At 43.4% G+C, this 15,457-nt stretch overlaps 1 protein-coding gene across 1 annotated transcript in view; it reads left to right on the forward strand.

Annotated features, from left to right (window-relative positions):
• Positions 1 to 1,215: 1,215 nt before the first annotated feature.
• Positions 1,216 to 15,457, forward strand: part of CNN3 (calponin 3) — a 28,659-nt gene continuing 14,417 nt past the window's right edge. The window contains exon 1 of the mRNA XM_081308616.1: positions 1,216 to 1,673. Within this exon, the coding sequence (XP_081164742.1) occupies positions 1,617 to 1,673 (57 nt within the window). The 5' untranslated portion in view covers positions 1,216 to 1,616. The remainder of the gene's footprint in view (positions 1,674 to 15,457) is intronic.

The following is a 15,457-nucleotide window of genomic DNA, read 5'->3' on the forward strand; positions in this document are numbered from 1 at the left end:
ACAAATAGTGGGTCAATTGTGATATCTTTGTGTGGAAAGAATGCCCTAATTATGCGTACTACCTCCAGACTCAATTAGCCAATCATTTATAAAGCATTTCACTTTTCTTTTTATTTGCTTCCTCCCTCTTTCCTCAAGTTCTATCTCCCAAAGTCACTGGAAAACTCTTACAAAGTTAATTAGCAATGTTGTACTTTTCCTTTTCAATCTGCCTTAGTCATTTCTATTCCAGGATGGCTCAACTATGGCGAAATATTTGGGTTCCTGTTTTCAAGCAGGTTGCCACACCTGGTAGGGTGATCTATTTTGTCACGTCAGCTGGAATTTGGCAAACAAAGCTCTCACACTAGGATTCAGAGAAATGAAACCAGCCCTAGGTGTGCACAAAAAAGCAATGGCAAGAAGTGAGTGAAGTTTTGGAGGTGGTAGAATTTGACCTGGATACTTGGGGGATCTCTGAGTTTCAGCTTCCTCACCTCTAAAACGGGTACGAAGTCCACCTAATAGTACTTTGGGGCAAGTTAATTGGATAACCTTCAGCAGGCATATAGTGTGATACAGTGCCATGCTCACAAGCCAGAGTTGAATGTTCTGTTCCCTTCCTCATCTATCAAATGAGTTCCGGATCAGAAGAAAGGGAGGGTAGGAAAAAAAGAAAAGAAAAGAAAAGAAAAAGGAGGCTCCTTTGAATTAAAGAACATCTGTTCCCATACAATCAACTCCTGATTCAAAGAGGTCCCCTGATGTCAAGGACCTGAAAAGCCCCAGGTTTTGCACATTTTCCAGCTTAAATTTGGCCAAGAACCTTGACCATTTCTGAAGTCAGACCAACAGGTGTGGGAGGCTGCCAGGTGAGGAAGGAACAAGCCCTCAGTGGAGGGCCTCCGTTTTTCTGGCATCTGGGTTCCCAGGTTGTTCTTGGTGTTTGCGGAGGGACCCTGCCTTCTTCCATCTGGGCTGCTGGGATCCCGAGAGGAGGCAGACAGGGATGGCGGTCAGCCTCGGGCCAGTCGGGGTGGGTTACGTCTGAGTTCCGAGGGCCCCCAAACACAGCAGCGGAAGCCTGAAAGTTGCTGTGAACCACCGGCTCGGAAGCCCCAGGCGCCAAGCGCGGGGGCGGAGGAGCGTCCGCTTCCAGCCCGCGGGGCCGGGCCAGGAGGAGGGGCCGCTTCGTCTCGGGCCTCGGTGGCGTGAGGGCTGGGGCGGGGGCCCGGGCCCCGCGCGGGGAGGGAGCACGGCGCCCGCTGCCCTTCAACTGGCCGCACCGCCCCCTCGCGGGAGAGGCGGGAGGAGGCGGCCCTCCATTGGTCGGGCTCGCGAGCCAATCCCCGAGAGCCCGGGGGGAGCAGGCTGGGGGCAGTGCGTGCGGAGCTGCGGTGCCGGCAGCGAGAGAGGCGGCCAGCGCGACTCCGAAGCGCACCCGGAGGCTCCAGCCGGACCGAGTCTGCGAGGCACCTCCCGCGCCCCACCGTCGAGTCCGGGCGCCTTCTTCGAGGCCCAAAGGAGCGAGATCCGAGCATCTCTCTCTCGGCCACTCCTCCGAGCCAAGAGCCGGGAAGCCGAGTGCGAGAGACTTCCGAACCCCGACGCAGCCTCTTCCCGCCATCCGAACCACCATGACCCACTTCAACAAGGGCCCTTCCTACGGGCTTTCGGCCGAGGTTAAGAACAAGGTATGCCCGGGACGGGTGGGCGGTGAGACCCTGCCCGGGGCACCCCACCAATTGGGGACGACGCTGGGCTGTGAGTCGCCCGGAGTGCCTTGGCCCTCTGGCTTTGCAGAGAGGGGACGTCGAGGCGGCCTGAGAGTTGCTTCGTGTTCCCGTGGCGTCCTGTCTCCAGGCGCTGGCTCCCGGGCTCTCTCCTGGCTTTGTTCCTGCGCCGAGGGCCGGGACTAGCGGCGGGCTGTGGGCTCCCGGGTGTCTGGAATCCCGCAGCGCCGGCCTCTCTGGCTGCGGGGGCTGTTCGGTGGCTGTAGGTTGCGCCCCTTTGGGAAGAGGGCGCTCCTGCGTGGTCTTTCGCTCTTAGGCGGGGCCAGTCCGCGCTCCTGGGACCCAGCTTGCAGCCGCTGGCTCCCCCACCGTCCGCTGGGACCCTGTGCCTCCTCCCACCTCGACCCCCTCCTTCCCCACTGAATTGTGTCTTGAGCGAAGTTAGGCCGGTTACGTGGCCAAAGGGGGCCCCTCATTGTTCCTCGCCATCTCCTGGGGCGGGAGACCTGAGCGTAGCGTAGACCCCTGGGCCCCTCAGAAGATCGGGAGCCGATCCATGTACCTTGGGGCAAATTATTTCTTCTGTAGAAAACTCAGACAAAGCCTTGAGAGCGCCGCTTTGGGAGTGGTATCTGCTGTAGACTTGAGCCTTTTTGTAAAACCCTGAGAAGTTTGTAGTACCAGAGACTGTCGAAGATATCAAAAGAATATATTTGTGGGTTGCTTTTGTGAAGGATTTATTTGCTGAAGCGGGTTATAGTTTGAAGTGTCTGAGATTTGGTGACACTCAGCTTTGCCTCTGAGCATAAGAATGCGTCGGGTTTATCTTTGGGACTTTTGGCCTGGGAAAGAGATGAGAGGCGTCCCCCTCCCCAAATCCTCTCCTTCCTTCCTCCCTGCCTGCATTCCAAGCCCATGACATAAGGGGTTTCTGGGGGGGAGAGACTAGCCAATCGGCGTGGAACTGCGCACAGACCGCTCATTGTCTTCTTTCTGCTGTTCCGGCCAAAGCGCCACAAAGGAGGACTGCTGTGGTTTAATTCCCATTAACCTCCCGGGAGCCCAGGCATGTCAGGATTGCCACCGCACCGTCCCACCGCTGGTAGAATACACTGGCGCTGGCATAGTGGTAAGGTCCCAGGGCTGCGGGTGTCCGCAGTGTGAATTACAAAGAGGTAACGGAGCGCACCGTTGTCAAACCCAAGCAAGAATTGTGAATCTTCTCTCCCGCATTCTAATCAACCAATAGATTTTGAACAATCTTTGGAACAAGGAGTTGATTTTTGAGTCCCGTGTATATAAAGTTGAATTCTTTAGTTGTTTTACCTTTTCAAATATGTTGCCCATGTTAGAAAACATTTTTTTCTAAACTGTTTTGTGAGTGGTTCTTTTATGATTGAGTATTAACCTCATCACCTCATCAGCTGAAAACTTTGGTAGGAAGGTTCAATACTTAGCAACAAAGTTTACAAACCAACTTTAGGAAACCTTTGAGGGAATCAGCATATCTAAAGTGTTGGATGCAACCCCCTCACTCCGTGTATACACTAATTTTAATTCCTCTGGTGATTTTCCAACTGGGAGCAGTTAAGCCTCTTTACCTTTGTATTGTAAATAAGGTACTGATAACTTTGGCTGTCCTTCAGATGACTGACTTCTTGGATGTTAATATCCAAATTAGTTTTCTTTTTGCTGACTAAGGTAGCAGATTCTGTCTTTCTACTTCTTATTGAGCAGACCCCTAAGAAATGCACAGGCTGGGGCTAGATCACTATAATTATAAGTGTTTTTAAAGAATAAAAACAGTAAAACCTCAGTTTCCCGAACCTTTGGAAAATTAGTTATAAAGGCTGTGGGATTATCCCTTTAAGCACCAAACCCACTTTTTAATAACCCCTTTCATTAATGTGGTCCTTTCATACAGTATCCTTTCATAGGAAGTCTTTTGATCTTAACAGCAGAGCAACCCTGTGAGGTGGGGAATACTGCTGGGATTATCCTGCATCATTACAGATCAGGATGCTGAAGCTCAGAAAGGGTGTGATGGGCTCAGGATCACAAAGTTGGAATATTCTAAGAATTTCAATCCTAAAAACTATGTCTTAGTTTAGTGAAGGACTTAGACTTGTTCTACCACAAGTCACTATTATTTGCCCCTTCTCCCTATTTTGGTTGTACACCTGTCATTTCTGGATATTGTGGTTAATTGTGTAGTGCTATTTCTAATCTAGGCAATGGAAAGCAAATATCCATGCTTGCTATGCTTTTATGTCAGGTGTTGCGTTTCAACTAATGGTTTAGGACTGTTGGATAAAAGAGTGGCTATATAGAAACATGAACTTTGACGTTGCTTGGTTTGGGCACCTTTCAATTCCTTCTTGCTGCTTGTTTATTGCATAATTCATGTGTTGATTAAATGTCAGACTTATTTTTCTTAAAAACCTCACTTAATGAAGGAAACAAGCATAAACATCTTGGGGAGGCAATGTAGAGTAGACTTTGAATCAAGCAAATGGGGGTTCTAATACCCCCCCCCCCCCAACTTACTGCCTTGTATGGCATTGGTAAATTGTTTATGGTCATCTGGTTTCCTAAACTGTAAAATGGGGAGAAAAATAGTTACCACCCCCAAATCACTGCATTGTTGAGGTGCATCTGACTTAAGTTTTAAGTTATTTAAGTGCTATATTGTAACTAATAACTCAGTAATGGAAAATTAGTTTCAGTATTACATTAATTGGATTTGTCTCTGCCACCTCTAAGGATCCAGTTTATATTAATAAGCATTGATCTTTATGCAGTTTAGCTGTGAAAGCAGTTCATCAATAAATTAAAGGAGGCTTTGATCTTAAATATTTTTAATCAACATCATTTCAGGAAAAATCTTTAAACGTGAGACATTTTTCTGGTTGAGTTGATGATATCTAGCTGAATATACAAATTAACTTTTTTTTTTTAATGAAGCAAGAAGATGTTGAAACCAGTCCAAGAAACTTGATTCCTTTAACCTAGAATATGTACAAAGTCTCTTTTAATAACTACAAAAGAAGACAACAACAAAAGGACCAATACTTTACAATCTACAAAGTACCATAAGAAGACCAAGGAGAGAGTAGAAGCTTTTCAGATCATTTCTTGGAGGATGAAAATACTCATAAAGTGATATGCTTTATATCATGAAAGTTGAGCCAGGCCCTTAAATGCTTCTTGGGGCTTAAATACAAAAAAGAATCAGCTCTGTGCCTAATAAGCTATAAAAACAACAATAACAACCAAATGTAAAATGTTCTCAGGAGAAGCACAACATTTCCTGACAGTTGGCTGTAAACAAAATGTTGGAGTCAGGGTATGTCCGAAAATTGAAGATGCAAGGAAGCATGCCTTCACCAGTCAGGGCCAATGTTACAGGAACTCTTCTTATAGGTCTCAGGGAAAGTAGAGAAAATAAATTGGGGTGGAAAGAATTTTGCAGGGGACCTCAAGTGGCCTTTCCTCAGTATGTTTTCGGGGAGGAGGCTAATTGAAGTGTTTTTAAAAAATGAAATTGGATTATACATTCTTACAGTCTTCTGTTCACATTAAATATCTTATTTGAGCAAAGTAGCTGCTTGCAGAACCTTGTTAGTTACAAAATTATATTCCTAACCACCTGAAAACCACTTTGGAAGACATATTACTCAAGTGTTAAGTCATTGCAGAACAAGTTAAACAATCATATAGAGTAAGTGTTCCTTTTATATTAATAAACTGGTGCTCTACAAGGTCCTCCCAGCTGTCTGCACAGCTGAGAGTGAGAGTAAACACAAAGTGACTCCAGCTATAAATTATATCTTAAGGTGGAGTGCCAGTATCCATTAAAAAATTGCATAGAATTAAAAAATGTTTTTGTTTATTGTTCATCTCTTTCCACTAGAGATATTCACTGATATATTTCAAGGTCTATATTTTAGAATATAATCAGGCACATGGTAGTTGCTCAATAAACATTTGTTGGTTTAATGGATATACCTACCATGAAAAGAATTTGAGATCTTTAGAAACTAAAAATTAACCCTGTTAAAGTATTCTACATAAGACGATTCTATAGTGTATGTAGGATACTTTTGCAGGTCACAATAATTTTTATAGCTTGTTTTTCTTAAGCATTTCATTTTAAGATTACATTGACATTTTATCACTGATAATTCTGTCTTTGTTGCTGATTTGTCTGGGTTCTTTCCTAGACTCCTCAGTTAGGGAGAAGTGGGGGAGGGCCCTTCTGCATTGCAGTCTCCTAGAGGACTGCCAGAGAAGGGATTTCCCAGGTCAGCATCTTTGCTCCAGGCAGGGACTGGCCATTGAAGTTTGTCTGCTTGAGTTTTGTTGTTGTTTTTGTTGTTTATTTTTTAACCCGTTTGGATCAAAGCAGATAAAGAATATACACTTTGCTGACATTTGAAAAGATGTATTCATTCAGACTTTGGAATTTTAATGAGGATCCTTGTGCTCAGTGTCCTGAGATCTACAGCTTTTTGTATTCCCCGCTTTGTAGAAATTATACTTTCTGCCTCTATCCACTTTTTTAGATAGATTTCAGAAATAGGCTTCACAGTGAAGACATTCCTGATACTACCGTCCGCCAGAGATAATATACTGTTTTTTCCCCTATGCCTGTTTCTCTTCCAGGTGGTAACACAAGAATTAGTGAATGGTTACCCACCCCCAACCTACCCACCCCACTTAATAATGAGCTATGATTGATATTATCTGACTTAAAAAAAACCACAATTGAATGGGCTTGTTTGTTTTTCAATATGTTTTTACCCTTTTATCAAGGAGAGTGAGCAAATGTTATACATTCCTTCTCATCATGGCTAGGTGGTAGTGGGAGAAAGCTTGTCCTTAGAATTTTTCGCAGGTTCTCCTTTATTCTAGACATTAGCCTCCTATGGCTTGTGTATTGGTTTTCCTTAATTCCGAACACATTTTCTAGCTATAAGTGAACTCTTACTGTTAATCATGTTTTCTTGTACCTTTAGGTTATTGTTAAGGATTTCTGGAGCAGAAATCAGGCAGACTCAGGCTTATACAGTTTTTGAGGTCCTCATTGTAATAAATGCAAACATATCTTGCAAGCTTTATGAAAACAAAGCACACCTGTAATCCCAGCTATTAGAGAGACTGAGGCAGGAAGGTTGCAAATTTGAGGCCAGCCTGGGTAACTGAGTGAGACCTTGTCTCAAAAAAATAACAAGGGCTTGGGGTGTAGGTCAGTGGTAAAGTGCCCTGGGTTCAGTTGCCAGTACTGCAAAATGCGCACACACACCACCATCACCATACGAATCCCTGTGAACTGGAAGATGTTATGGCTGCTCTCATCCATTGTTCTTGTCAGTGGCTACGAACAGTCACTGTGTGGGAATCCTGGAACACAGTCACTGTGTGGGAATCCTGGTTCTGCCTTGATGTCGTCTTTGGGCCAGTGACAACCAGTGTGTGTCTCATCTGTGAAGTGAATATATGGTAATGCTCACCTTGACAGGGTTGTTGGGAGATATAGATAATGAAGATAATTCATTCAAAGTGTTTAGAGTAATGCCTGGAACCAAAAATGCAGATCATATAAAAATAACCATTGTTCAACTTTGCTGGCTGGCTGCCTCTCTGCTTATAGGTTTTGTCTTGTTTTCTGAGCTTTGTTTATCTTGCAATTATTGATGCTATCTCCAGAAGCTGAACATTCATTTTCAGATCTGTTGTATCTGAGTGAGGCTTCTGGCAGGTAGAGGACCAGTGCAATGGTGTTTCACTTTTGTGTCAGGAATGTGATCTGCCCTTGGTGTCCTTATCCAGGACTTTACTACCTGACAGCTTATGATGCATTTCACAGTGAAAACCCAGGATCTCTGCTAGTGCTCCCTTCTGTCCACATTGCCCTTAACAAATGGAACTTTCTACAAAGCCCGAGTCTTTGATTTGGGCATGGTAATCTTCTGCTTTTTTTTTTTTTTTTTTTTCCCTAAAAGGTTGATTTCTCTTAAACAAGATAATCTTTCATATCTTGATTATATAGGGCTGTTTTCCTTCTCAGCTCACTGGTAAACTTTTTGTACCTTTGAGTGTTTGCATCTTGCTTGTTACTGGAAGCTTTCAGTTTTAAATGTTTTTATGAAGCCAAAGTCTCTACCTCAATGCCTGTGAAGCAACTCTATGCTTAGAGAGTACATTCCTGGTTTGCCTTCATGAGGCAGGGAGGGAGTTTCCTCTGTATCTTCTCTCTGCCCCTAGGACTGGGAAGTTTTAGGGTGTGGCTGTGACTCTTAGTTACAGCATCTGCAGTCTCTGGGAAGATGGGGAAATTGTAGAATCCCTTTGTGTTAGCAAGGACTTTTCTGGCTAGACCTAACCTAAGCATGGATAGTTACTTCCCTGTCTCTTCTTAATAATTTTTTAAGGGAAAAGTAGCTGTGAAATAGCTGGACTGAACTGAGATTCCTGCCTTGTTTCTTCTCTGAATCTTTGGACACTGGTCTTTCCTTCTTCTTTATCCGCAGCTTCTCAGCCCTCCTTGGTGCTGCACAGGCTGCACCAGTGGCTGTAGTATAAGCTTCATTGTTGCACTTTCCTCTCTCCTTTTGTTTCACGTGGGAGGAAATAGGAGAGAAAATAATGAGTTCCATGTGTGGCAAATCTCTCTTACTGTTGGTTAATTCAAACATGTGATTCTACTTTGAAAGCAAAAATAGCAACAACAATTATATCACACTACTGATCAAGTATAGAAAGCACACGTGTACAGGAAACCTCATATTGTGAGCTTTTGGGGATCCCTGCCCCAAAGCAGCAGAGCTGGAACCCTTGGGCTGCTCCTCAGCCCACATGTGGCTAGATGCCTTCCCCTGAATGGGAATGCTCTGAAGTTTGGTCCTGGTTTACCCTTACCTTTCTTCAGAGACCTGAATGTTGTATTAAAAACCCTTCACTTCCCACTGTGTTCACACACGGGCATGTACCTTGCCAGCCAGCCTTTTTTTTTTTTTTTTTTTTTTTGTGTGTGTGTGTGTATGTGTATGCATGCACGCATGCTGGGAGTTGAACACAGGAGTGCTCAACCACTGAGCCACATCCTCAGCCCTTTTTTATATTTTATTAGAGATAGTCTTGCTGAGTTGCTAAGTTGTTGAGACTGGCTTTGAAAACTTGTGATTCTCCTGCCTCAGCCTCCCAAGCTGCTGGGATTACAGGTGTGAGCCACCTTGCCTGGCCAGCTTTTCATTTTTAACTTTCTTCTTTGGTCTTGATTTCTTTCCCCTTCTCTTTATCTTTTCACAGGTTGTGGAACAGCCTTTCCTGCAGTTGGTCTTACAGAATCTTCCAACTATGTGGCAGGAGGCTACTTTTTAGAGGGGTTAGTCTGAGACATCTCTGCCAAATAATCTTATGAGCTTTTGAACCATGCTGGCAAAGACCTTTGAGACTGCAGATTGAGGTGGGCTGAATCAGTGCTCTTTAACTTGGCAACATGTTCATATGTACATGTTCAAAGTATCCACAGTGATACTATGTATCAATAGTGGTAGCCACTTTATTGTTACTATTATTTTTGCAACAGTGTCTCACTATGTTGCCCAGGCTAGTCTCTAACTTCCTAGGGATCCTCCCACCTCAGCCCCCCCTCCCAGTAGTTAGAGGTGTTTTGGGATCTGCTATCCCTTAATTTCTTCATGAATTGAAAAGGAGTTTTTGCTCAGCCCCAGAGCCTAAGCGGACCACTCTCCCTGCTTGTTGTTTTTAAGATTTGCATATGGCACAGTTGTGGAGTTCCTGCCTAGGCTGGGCAGGGGGCTACAGGGGTTTGGTGGGGATGGAGATGGGGTGGGGGGAGCAGCCAGTAGTGGAAAAGAGTCAGACTTTGGAGCCAGATCTGGGTCCAGATTCCTGCTGAGCCTACAACTTTTGGACAGGTTACCTCTGCCTGTCATCTTCCTTGCTTATGAAAATCTTTCTTTGTATCATCATTTTATGAATGGAATAATTGTTGTAAAAAGTGTAAACGGTGCCAAAATGTAAAAAAAAAAAAAAAAAAAAAAAGAAAGAAAGAAAAAGAAAATCTTCTCTTTCTCACCCCACCCTAACCACTTGTATAACTGAGTTATCAATCATTTTAGAAACAGAATTACAATCTGTTTGAATTTTCAGCATTTATTAACCACATCCCTATTGGTGGATATTTCTTTCAAAGTATTTATGTGCAAAAGTGTATAACTCTGGACCTAACACTTTGGTGTCATTAGGTATTATCAAATTGCTCTTTTGAAAAATCTATTTATAATTATTATTAAGGATGTGAAAGAGGAGAAAGATCTCCTTGGATGATTTTTTTTAAAAAGTCCAAAATTATATCCAAGTGGCCTTGTCAAAGTTTAAGTCTCTTGCTTTGTTTTTTTTTTTTTTTTTTTATAATGCCTTGAGTCACTGACATCTGTAATCCCTGCTCCATCTCACCTCTATCAGATTTATGTGGGAGCTGGCAGTGGGAAGGGGTGAGGTTATCTCCTTTATAGATTATTTGATAATATAAATAGTTCTTAAAGTGGAAAGCTTAAGGCAGCATCAAAATGGCAACCAAACAGTTTGGAGTAATTGGCTTTTATGACATATAGACAGTCCTCCATCTTTGAAGGTTCTACATCTGTGGATTCAACCAAATGCAGATTGCAAATATTAAAAACAAAATAATAATTTTTAAATGTACAAACTTCCCCCTGATTATTCCTTAAGCAACACAGTGTAATAAATGTTTATAGAGGGGCTTGTAGCTCAGTGGTTGAGCACTTACCTCACATGCATGAGGCACTGGGTTTGATCCTCAGCACCACATTAAAAATAAATAAGATAAAGATAAAAATGTTTATAGAGCATTTACATCGTATTGGGTATTATAAGTAATCTAGAAATAATTTAAAGTATAGGGGAGGGAGGCTAAATGGAATTCAGAAGTCAAGCACCTGCTTAGCATACATGTACAGAGGTTATGTGGAAATACTATTTTTATTTATTTATTTTGGTTTTGGAGATTGAACGTAGAGATGCTTTACCTTTGAACTACATCCCCAGCCCTTTTTATTTTATTTTATTGTGAAACAGGGCTTTGCTAAGTTGTTTAGGGCCTTGTTAAGGCCTTGCTGAGGCTGGCTTTGAGAATTGCTGTCTTTTGAGGGGAAAGAGAAGAAGGCTGGCTTTGAACTCGTGATCCTCTTACCGCAGCCTCTGGAACCACTGGGATTACAAACTGCACCACTGCACCCAGCATAAATACTATTTTAATTACTGCCTTAGGTAAAGGACTTGAGCATTGTGTATTTTGGTTTTCATGGGAAAGTTGTGCTGGATCCAATCTCTCCTTGATACTTAGAGACAGTTGTGTTCAATTTGAAGGAGGAAATCTTTCCAGTATCTGGTTAGAAATGGCCCAGTGAAGCATAGATAGGACCGTGTTGACACTCACCAAGTTCTTAGTAGAGTACATGGATTAACCCTGCCGTGTGAGTGCCATTAGTGATGTCTGGTTTATAGCAAAGAAAACTCGGTATATGGTGGAGATCAGATTTTTAACCCAAGGAAGCAGTTTCCAGAGCCCATATTCCTAACCATTTTAATCCTAGGCCAGAGCTCAGGGAGAATTGATGTCTTTTGAGGGGAAGAGAAAAAGGGTACTGAGACCCTCATTGCTATACAAAATTACATATAAGAGGTTGTGAGGGGAATGGGAAAATAAGCAAGGAGAAAAAGGGTACTTAATCTGGAGAGAGCAGGCCAGAGGGTGAAGCCCCAAGAGAGTATCCTTTAACAAAAGGCTGAGGAAAGAAGAGATGGAGTGGCCCCCTAGGAAGCTGGTGCTGCAGGGAGGCCAGGAGGACTGGAAACGGGTTACTGGAGGTGTCTGCTGAGCAGTCACTGGTGACCTTTTGAGAGATCATCTTCAATGGAACAGATTTCCAGAGTGTTAGGAGGGAATACTAAATGAGGAAATGGAAGGAGTTGGCATGACATAAGAGAAGCAGGTCCGTGTTTGAGGCTAGCAGCAGGTCAGTCAAGATGGGTTAGCCGGGGCCTATAGGCGAGTCAGTAGAGGGAAGGGCTCAGTACAGACAGGGTAGGAGCAAAGAGCAGAGGAACAGGGTTAGCAGGCGAAGATAAAGAAGAGGACTGTGGAAACGCAGAACTGATGGAAATAGAATGTGTCCTTTGCCTTGCTGTGTTCCTCTTCTCATGTGAAATGGAGGTGTTACTTGGCTCCTGACCTTGGTATTCTGGGGCAAATGAGGTCAGCAGCAGGAAGAGATGACCTGGGCTAATGCCTGCATGTAGTGTGTACACTGTTGATTCTGCAGCTTCTCTCTGCTGAGTCCTATGAAGGCCGCTTTGTAGCCCGGATGCTTGTTCTCTCTGCCCATTGACTCCCTTGGCTCTGGTTGTGGAAGGGATGGGAAGCTGGGTTTATCATGTTGGTGCCTGGTTGTCTATAGTAGGCCTTTGCCACATCATCTCCTAGAGACCTTTGTATTGGGCATAACATGGATGGAAGGCACAGTGCTTCTGGGGAACTCATTCTTTCCTCTTTCATGTTTTCAGATTGCATTACAATCATGTGAAAAGTGGAGTTGCCCTTACTATTGATGCAGGGTCCTTCATCAGTGACCTCTCCAGCTTCAGGACTGAAAAGGGAGCCTTGTTCAGGCTCCCCACTCTCCCCAGGAACTCTGTAAATCTTATAATTTATTATTTATTTATTTGTCTTGGTGGGTAAGAAGCTTAGACAATAGGAGGCCTCTAACCTATTTTGGGTAGCATTAGTGTAGGACTTGGTGGCATACGGGTGTGTGAACCTTAACACTGATTTAATCTTTTTTCACGATACCATTAAATAAAAATAAGCCCAAAGCCCTTTACTTAAGGCCTCAGAAAGTATTTTGTCTTTATATACCATTTCATAAGTAGAGTACAAATTTTAAAAATGGGAAATTCCATCCTACTATTTAATGGAAACTTCATATCTTTAATTTTTGTGGAGGAAAAAATGTGGTGTTATCTTGTAGAGTTAATATATTTGCAATACTTCTGTGTAATCCCACTAGTAGCATCTGTCCTGCATTTAAAATGAGATGTTTTGGCTCTGTAGCTGGTTGGTTAAAGCCATCTCCCTCAAATGGATGGACTTCTTTGTAGGAAGCCAAAAAAGCATTCATGGTCTTAGACCTAGATCTGGGTACCCTAGAGGAGTTCCAGAATTACCCAGGACTGACTGAAGTCCTGTGAGACCCTTTTCTTCTTGGCCTCCTCACCACAACTTGTCCTATATGTAGCTCACGGTAAGGGAGTGGTGTGGTGTTCTGGCTCCATTTCCTGGTGGGCTGATGGGAGCACATGGACTGGTCAGTGATATGGGCATGCGGAAGATTTCCCAGGTCAACACAGCTGACTCCTGGGCCCACAGTGGTGAGGTGGACTTCATGTCCTCCTCAAATCACAGTTGACTGTGAGGACCCATACTCAGAGGAGCTTCCTGAAAAATTGTTGAGGAATGAATATATGAACATTCCAAAGATACTGACATGGTGCAGCCACCACGTTCCAGAGTGACTTCAGTCCTACCATGCACCCAGGGTCCTGCTGAAGCATCAAGTGCTTGGGAATCTAGACAACAGCCAAAAGCTGGCACCTCTAGCTAGGAATGTGGTGTATATTCTAATGGTGGAACAAAAGAAAACACAACTTGAAGAGCATCTCTGTTTTCATTCACTTTAGCTATGGGGCTTCAGCTAGGTCCTTTCAGCAGAATCTTACAGATTTCTAAAACTCAGGACTGGCCAACCTTTTTACCAGAGATTCCTTCTCCAGCCTTTGCAAAGTTCGTCCTCCCACCTGAGCTCCTTTGGCACTCCCAGGGTATTTCTTCATTCCTCTTTGCTTTTAATCCATTTCCCTGGAATTTCTACATGTTTATCTGGGTCTGTCCTCTGTGGCATTCAGAGTAAATCAACTCCCACTTCTGTATGGCTTACATCTAAATATTTAGATGGTAGTTAGCCTGGTTCTTCTACCCCCTCCAGGTTCCTTCTAGGTGGTATATAGCCACCTCTGGTTAGCTGGTTTCTCCTAGTGGGCTGTATCTTGATTTTTCTAATCCTTTTACTACCCAGTTTGATTTTTCTAGAAACTGATGTCAGTTTGTCTGTGTCCTATTTTAAAATGCATTTCTCAGAATGGACCATAGTAATGCCACAGATACCGTTAACCTAGCAGGTATGGTGGGGTTAACTCACTTCCTGTGTTTGGCTACAAAGCATTAATTCCTTTTGCTTTGGTCAATGTAAGGACCTGGTGAGGCAGATGAGGCATCTTCCTGCAGATGGAGTGTTCTAATCCTTGCTTTGGCGAGTGGATTTCCCTTTCTGTAAAGTAGGGTGATAATAGTGGCGTAGGTTTTACAGCTCACATCCCGCTCTCACACCTGTTGCTTTTATAAATAATGCTTTCCTTGAATATCTCATGGAGATGTTGGGATTCAAGCAAATAATACAAGCAAAGAGTTTGTAGCTGTACAGACCAATATATAGCATTAGTTCTTGAAGGCAGGGATGTTTTTAATGTCCTCGATTCACTGAGTTATTATGTGAGTTGGCTTTTCATTGCTGTGATAAATGCCTGAGAAAAACGACTTAACACATGATTTACTTTGTCGTATGGTTTGAGAGGTTTCAGTCCATGGCTGGCTGACTTCATTGCTCCTGGCCTAAGGTGAGGCAGAATATCATGGCAGAAGTGGGGGCAGAGGAAAGCTGCTTACCTCCTGGCAGTTAGGAAGCAGAGAGAGAACAGGAAGAGTCCAGAGACAAGATATAGTCACCTATAGCATAACCCCAAGTTCCTACTACTTTAACTCGGGCCAACCTTCTACAGTTTCCGTCACTTTCCAGCAATGCCATCAAATTATTAAGCCACTGAGGAGGTTAGAGCCCTCATGATCCAGTCATTTCCCCCAAAACTCCATCTCTGAACATTGCTGCTTTTGGGGACCAAGCCTTCAAAACATGAGCCTTTGAGGGACAATCCAGATCCAACCCATAACACATAGCTACTTCTAAAACTTGGGGGCAGGATTTTACATATATCTTGAATAATTTATTATACTAAAGATCTTTCTGATTCCCAGGTTCTTTATGATTAGTAATTATACCCCAGAGTTTCCAAATCATTAGTTACCAGAACAGAAGAGAACAGACCTAAAACCAGGCCCCCCTGGTCCATATCACTTCAAGCTCTTCCTACCTCAACATAGCTCAGTGGACCTGGTGTTTTTGAAGGATCGGACTTCTGTGAGGACTGCTATGCTGGGCTGGAGGAGTGCAGTAAACATAAGAGACTCTTATCAGAGAGTGAAACAAATGTGTCCTTATTGATCCATCTAAGATTACTAGATTGGCAGATCAAGAAGATGTGATGTCAGTAGCATTCAAATGCAGATTTCTTTCTGTAAGGAGATAGCTCTTTTGAGTCTGAGGCATTTCCCTAGTCAGGTGACCCTATCAGTGGGTAAAAACTCACTTATGAGTACCCATTGTGCACAGGCATGGGCAGGATTTTACATATATCTCGAATAATTTATTACATTAAAGATCTTTCTGATTCCCAGTTTATGTTTACTAATTATACCCCAGAGTTTCCAAATCATTAGTTAAAAAGACAGAAGAGAACAGATCTAA

The sequence above is a fragment of the Spermophilus citellus genome (genome assembly GCF_964194105.1).
Source record: "Spermophilus citellus genome assembly, chromosome: 9".
Classification (NCBI taxonomy): Eukaryota; Metazoa; Chordata; class Mammalia; order Rodentia; family Sciuridae; genus Spermophilus; species Spermophilus citellus.